This window comes from Galeopterus variegatus, unplaced genomic scaffold (assembly GCF_000696425.1).
Source record: "Galeopterus variegatus unplaced genomic scaffold, G_variegatus-3.0.2 Scaffold233, whole genome shotgun sequence".
Lineage (NCBI taxonomy): Eukaryota > Metazoa > Chordata > Mammalia > Dermoptera > Cynocephalidae > Galeopterus > Galeopterus variegatus.
In genome coordinates this window covers 616,647-622,869 of record NW_007726344.1, presented here as the reverse complement: position 1 = coordinate 622,869, position 6,223 = coordinate 616,647, and the positions used below count along the sequence as shown (strand labels likewise).

Here is a 6,223-nt window from a genome sequence, read left to right as displayed (position 1 = left end):
CGCCCCGCCCCCGCCTTCCGGGGCGGAGCCCTCGCCTCCGCGCGTCCCGCCCCGACCGGCCCGCGGCACTCGGTCATTCGTTCAACAAACCGCCGGGACCTCCAGGAACGCAGACCCGGTCTCTGCCCTCTCGGTGATCAAGTCCGGGAGGTGTGGGGTAGGGGGACTCAGACACGAAACAATACCGCAGCTTTCTTAAGGGCCCCGGGGGCATAACAATTACACAAAAATAATGTGTCCTTCAATTTGTACCTTACACGTAGTTACATACTAAAATGCAGTTTGTTGCCTCCATTTTGCAGAGTAGGAAACTGAGGCTCAGGAACGTTAGGTGAGTTCCAGAGGTCACGATGCTAGTAAGTGGCGGGGCAGAGACTCCCAGCTCCGCGCGGCTCCGCGCGGCTCCGCGCCCTGCGCCCTGACCGTCCTTGGGTCCGGCAGTCGGCCAGGGGTCTCCGCACCCGGGCCCTCGTTTCGAGCGCCCCCCTCTGACGAGGACGGGATTCCTGCGCCCGCTGCGGTCCGGGCCGGGGTCTCTGCCCCTCCCCTGGGGCGGTGGTCCAGTGACGTCACCGCTTCTTTAAGACCCCTGTCTCCTCCCCCATCCCCACACTCAGCCTAAGAATTTCCCTGGTGTCTCTCGCAAGTGAGCTTGGGGGAAGTGTTCGTGTTGGGAAGGTAAAGGGGAGTCGCCTCTCAGAGCCAGGCGCAGGGGTCGTGGCCGCGTGGGTGGGCGTGCCCGTGGAGAACCTAGGCTGAGCTCCTGGTTCGGCTCAGAGAGTACCTGGGCTGTAGGGCTTGCGCGAAGCCACCGCGGCGATCGGGTCCTACGGCGGCTCCGGAAGGGTTAAAAGCTCCTCCCCCCTCCCCGGGACAAAGGCTTCGATGCCCCAGGCGCCCCTCCCCCACCTGCCTTACCTCTCTGCGGCGGGGCTCTCCTCCCCCTCACCTGCGGGAGCGGACCCTGCTGCCAGCGCCGCCTTTAAGCCCCTCCCGGGGACGCGGCTCCCAGGCTGGGGTGGCGGTCCCTCGGACAGAGCCGGGGCTGCAGTGTGTGGAAAGGGAAGGGAGCGAGGCCAGGGGCGCACTCAGAGGAGAGAGGCCGGGGATGCCTAGATTGGCGTAGCCCCGGCCCTAACTTAGCCAGAGGCGTGATTGGCGGACCTGGGCGCTGAGGCAGAGCGTGCTGGACTGGCCCGGCCAATCTCCCCAGAGGTCATGAGCTCGGCCTACCAGGGCGGGACAGTAAAGGAGAAGTGAGAGCCTGCCATCGGGCCGCACTGCTGGCGCTGGCGCCACGTTTAGGTCCAAGCCGTACGCACCAAGAACTTTGGGCAATGCGAAGCCACAGCAGGGCCCTGAGCAGAACTGATCGCAGGGGCGACCTCCAACAGGTGGTGGGATATGAAGGGACACGGGTGCAGACCAGGGTGGCGGTGGAGAAACTGGCTCAGCTCCTTTTAGGGAAGTTTTGCCCCGAGTGGACCCTAGCATGACACAAGAAAATGAGAAAATGCCCCCAACCTTGAGGGTATGCTCTCTGGCCCCTAGGGGAGTGTAGAGGGCAGGACTCAAGAGTCAGTGGGTGGCCTTGGGAAAGGAACTGCTTTCGGGTAGGAGGATTATTTCATCTCTCTGGCCCCTCCAGGTATTGGCTGGGGCTGGGCCAGGCCTGGAGGGGCATGGCCAGGTTTGCCAGCCACCTGGTGTGAGAAGCCTGGGCCTCATGGAGGGTGGGGGAGGGCCAGGCTTGGGACTCTAGATTTTCTTTTCTTTTTTTTTTTTTTAAAGATGACCAGTTAAGGGGATCTTAACCCTTGACTTGGTGTTATCAGCACCACACTCTCCCAAGAGAGCTAACTGGCCATCCCTATATAGGGATCAGAACCCATGGCCTTGGTGTTATCAGCACCACACTCTCCCAAGTGAGCCACGGGCTGGCCCCTAGGACTCTAGATTTTAAGATCAGACTGGTATCAACCAGCCTGGAGTATGGAACCAATGTGGGGTGAGGGGTTTGAACACTGGGTGGTGGAAGGAAGCTTGGGATGTCCAGTCTTAGTGCTGAAACTGACAAGTTTTGAGCCTGAAGCTCATGGCTAGAGCCAGATCGCCATCTGTGTTCCTCACAGAAACCACCTGGAAATTGCACTCTGTATGTTCTGCTTTTTGCCACTTTGCTGCTTGATAAAATGTACTCAAAAGTGGCTAAGGCTGAGGACTGGCATTCACACAGGCTTTATACTCTTGCCTACCATTTGCACTCAAAACTGCTGGGACAGGGTTGCTTGCTTATTCACCAGGGAGACAGATAAATGCTAAAGCATTCAATGTTCATTTTGCCCATGAGAAAATGAGGCTCAGGGAGTGTGTCCTGCCCATGTTGCAGGACATGTTGACCAACTCCCAGGGTGCATGCCCTTGGTGTCCTGTGTGGCCAATGCACGTGGCATGAGGTCTGAGCCAGCCAGTCTTAACACTACTTCTGTCCCTCAATGTAATGCAGCTCCTTCAACATCTCCATGGCCTCTGCTGGTCTGCAAATCCTGGGAATCATCCTGACACTGCTGGGCTGGGTGAATGCCCTGGTGTCCTGCACCCTGCCCATGTGGAAGGTGACTGCCTTCATCGGCAACAGCATCGTGGTGGCCCAGGTGGTGTGGGAGGGCCTGTGGATGTCCTGCGTGGTGCAGAGCACCGGCCAGATGCAGTGCAAGGTGTACGACTCTCTGCTGGCCCTGCCCCAGGACCTGCAGGCTGCACGTGCCCTCTGTGTCATCACCCTCCTTGTGGCCCTGCTCGGCCTGCTGGTCTACCTTGCTGGAGCCAAGTGTACCACCTGTGTGGAGGACAAGGACTCTAAGGCCCGCCTGGTGCTCACCTCTGGAATCATCTTCCTCATATCAGGAGTCCTGACCCTGATCCCCATCTGCTGGACTGCCAATGCCATCATCCAGGACTTCTACAACCCCCTGGTGGCTGAAGCCCAAAAGCGGGAGCTAGGGGCCTCCCTCTACCTGGGCTGGGCAGCCTCGGGCCTTTTGTTGCTGGGCGGGGGGCTGCTGTGCTGCACCTGTCCTTCTGGGGGTTCCCGAGGCTCCAGCAATTACATGGCCCGCTACTCAGTATCTGTCCCGCATACCACCTCTCGGGGGCCCTCTGAGTACCCAACCAAGAATTATGTGTGATGCCAGTGAGGGAGTGGGGGTCCCACTGGCAATGGAGCCCTCGCCCCTGGGCTGGAGCCATCAAGAGGTGGTGATGTGTAACCGCTTTGGGGTTGGTTTTTATCTTTTCTTTTTGCTCTTTTATTTCTATGGGGTATTTTAAAAATCCATTTGATAACTGCACCAGACTCCCAACTGGACTCTGCTGTTGGCATTTCTCACCTTTGGATGATGGAGCCAAAGAGGTGGTGCTTTGAGTTTCTGGATCTTTCTCCAGGGGCAGGGGATGTCCCTAGACATCCCCATCTTGGAACCCAACCTGGAGCTGCGGAACCAGTGTGAAGGCTTGCTGTTCTGATAGCAAGATGGCCTGTCCCCAGGAGTTCCCACAGCTGCTGGAGGCTGGGCTTCCCTGGACTTGCAGGGACAGCTGCCCCTTCCTGGTCAGGGCTATGGAACCCCAAGGGGCTCCTGAGCCTCTCTTCTCAACTCTGGAAGAGCAGGTGATGCGTTATCAAAGAACTGCCCACCTCCCAGTCTTCTGACCTCTGGCTCCTCCATCCTGTTGTCAGGTCCCAGCTGTGCTATAGACTCCTGCCCCTCACCTCTTACCATGCACTCTTCTGCCCGTGCCCCGCCCACACTCACAAGTTTTTACTAAATAAAGCATGTTTTGTATGTGCCTTTGGTGTTGTGGGGGGGGGGCGGGTACTGAGTGCCCTGCCTGGCTTATACCCCAGTCTGAGTGAGGTTACCCACCAGGCAGGACCTGGAGCAGGCCTTGGCCTGAGTGCCACCAGGGGAGGCTGCCTTGCTGTCCCTGCCCAGTGGCGCACACATCAGAGGAAGCCCAGTTACAAATGCTCTTTTTATTCCCGACTTGCAGGTGGGGGTGGAGGGTGAGGTGATGGGCGGGGCCTGCTCCAGTGGACCACTCCAGGGAAGGGAGGGCATGATCTTCCTTTGGAGCTACTGCCTTTTGGGTGAGGCCCAGATTTCTGAGGCATTGGGGGCCCAGAGAGGGAGTCTACATCCTGGACAGCAGAAGGAAGCAGTTGTGGGGGAGGCAGGGACAGGCCAGGGTACCCAACAGCTCGGCCCTGTCTGGGTGGGGGAGAACGTGAGGTGAGGGTGCCAGGGAGGAGAGTCAGGCCAGCGGTGACGAGCCCTGGAGCCAGGTCTGGCTTGAGCTTTTGGAAAGTGCGTATCCCTGGGGGAGAGGTTGACAGTAGAAGGCAAGCGTCAGAACAGAGCATCTGTGTACAAGGCCAAGGCTGGGGGAGCAGCGGGCTCCTGGCAAAAGCCTCAGCCTCACACATAGTCCCGCTTGTCCAGCCCAGACGTTCCCGAGCGGGAGGGGATGGAGTAGCCCAGCCTAGGTCCGCGGGGCCGCTCGACTGTTGGGGGGCACGAGCAGCAGAGGAGCCCCCCGCCCAGCATGAGCAGCGCAGCTGCTGCCCAGCCCACGTAGAGGGAGGCCCCCAGCTCCCGCTTGAGGGCCTCGGCCACAAGTGGGTTGTAGAAGTCCTGGATTATGGCATGGGCCGTCCAGCAGACGGGGATGAGCACCAGGATGCCTGCGAGCAGGAGGATGACCCCCGCGGTGAGCACGATGCGGGCCTTGGTGCCTTCGTCCTCCACACACGTGGTGCACTGGGCACCCGTGATGGCCAACAGCAGGCCGATCAGGGCCAGCAGGAGGGCGACCACACAGAGGGCACGCGCGGCCTGCAGGTCCTGGGGCAGGGCCAAAAGAGAGTCGTACACCTTGCACTGCATCTGGCCAGTGCTCTGCACCACGCAGGACATCCACAGGCCCTCCCACACCACCTGGGCCACCACGATGCTGTTGCCGATGAAAGCGGTCACCTTCCACAGTGGCAGGGCGCAGGACATGAGGGTCCCCAGCCATCCCAGCACGGCCAGAGTCATGCCCAGGAGCTCAAGGCCAGTTGAAGCCATCTGTCCCCTCAGTTAGGTCTTCTGACTTGGAGGGTGGGCCAGATGCACCAGGTGGGGTTCCCAGCAGCAGGGGAAGGTTGGTCGGTGTCCTCAGGCCAGCAGTCCTTACATTTGTGGGCCTCTCGAGAGGAGCTTCCTGTCTGTGCCTCTCACAGGTGTGTCTCCAATCCTCTCCCAAGCACAAACCAGTCTCACGATCCTGCTCAGCTGAGTGGCTTGTGTCCCCTTGAGGGACTGTCGCCCATCGGGTGCCCTGCTGCTGCTGCTGCTCCCACCGCCCTGCAGTCACGTCTGGGCTGAGCTCACACCTGCTCTCCAGACCCACCTTCAGATTGGGGACATCTGTGTCCCCTCCTGGCTAGCGTAGGTTCACTGCAAGCAGTGCACTCTCTGCAGGTGCCACCTGGGGCTCTGCTGGCGCCTAGCTGCAGGCGGGGTTTTAAGGCCCAGGCAAGGGAGGAGCAGAGGAGGCGCAGGGAGGCCCAAGTGGGAAACCTGAACAGTGGGGAGGAGGCAGGGCTGGGTGTGTATGAGCAGGGGGGGTGAGGCTCAGGGTCAGTGGTGGGGGACCATGAGCAGGCAGGGACAGGGGAGGAAGAACATCCTTGCATGTGGGAACTGAGGGACAAAGAAATGGGAAGACTGAAGACAAGTTGAGGAACAAGGAATTGGGAGGAGTCGTGCAAAAAGGTGACAGTTCAGGGTCAAGAAGTAGGCAGAGGCGGCCTTGGCTGCCTTCCTGAGCCTGCCTCCCCCTCAGCCACCCTCCCTGCCATCTTCGTTTTCCCCCTGCCCAGTTTCATGATGCAAAGTGTCCCCGCTCCCCCAGTATCACACAACCCCTCCCGTCCCCCGCCCGACCGGGACTCTCTGGAATCTGATCTGACTCCTGTCTCAGCCCAGTGGCCCTGGAAGCTCCCTGGGGAGGGGCCCTGCCCGCACTGTTCCCTGGGCAACAGGTGCCTGGCGCCCAGCTCAGGTGGCATCGCCCTGGCAACGGCCTAGAAAACTCCCCCCCCCTTTTACCTCAACTCAGGTGTGCCCGCTGCTGAAACTGGGGGCTGAGCTGAGCTGCTGAAGGTCTCCCAAGGCCA

General features: G+C 60.2%; 2 protein-coding genes across 2 annotated transcripts; one reads left to right on the top strand and one right to left on the bottom strand.

Moving 5' to 3' along the window:
* The first annotated feature begins 657 nt into the window (after positions 1 to 657).
* CLDN6 (claudin 6) lies at positions 658 to 3,849 on the top strand. The gene is made up of 2 exons (XM_008566286.1): positions 658 to 678; positions 2,507 to 3,849. The coding sequence occupies exon 2, from the start codon at positions 2,523 to 2,525 to the stop codon at positions 3,186 to 3,188; it is 666 nt and encodes a 221-aa protein (XP_008564508.1). The 5' UTR covers positions 658 to 678; positions 2,507 to 2,522; the 3' UTR covers positions 3,189 to 3,849.
* Positions 3,850 to 4,021: 172 nt separating this feature from the next.
* On the bottom strand, positions 4,022 to 5,129 carry CLDN9 (claudin 9). The gene has a single exon (XM_008566285.1). It carries the CDS (start codon positions 5,127 to 5,129, stop codon positions 4,479 to 4,481), a length of 651 nt encoding a protein of 216 aa, XP_008564507.1. The 3' UTR covers positions 4,022 to 4,478.
* Between the last annotated feature and the right edge of the window lie 1,094 nt (positions 5,130 to 6,223).

What these genes read in the sequence shown, in the direction of transcription:
- CLDN6 (XM_008566286.1), top strand. Translation starts at nt 2,523, where the DNA reads ATGGCCTCTGCTGGTCTGCAAATCCTGGGAATCATCCTGACACTGCTG.
- CLDN9 (XM_008566285.1), bottom strand. Translation starts at nt 5,129, where the DNA reads ATGGCTTCAACTGGCCTTGAGCTCCTGGGCATGACTCTGGCCGTGCTG.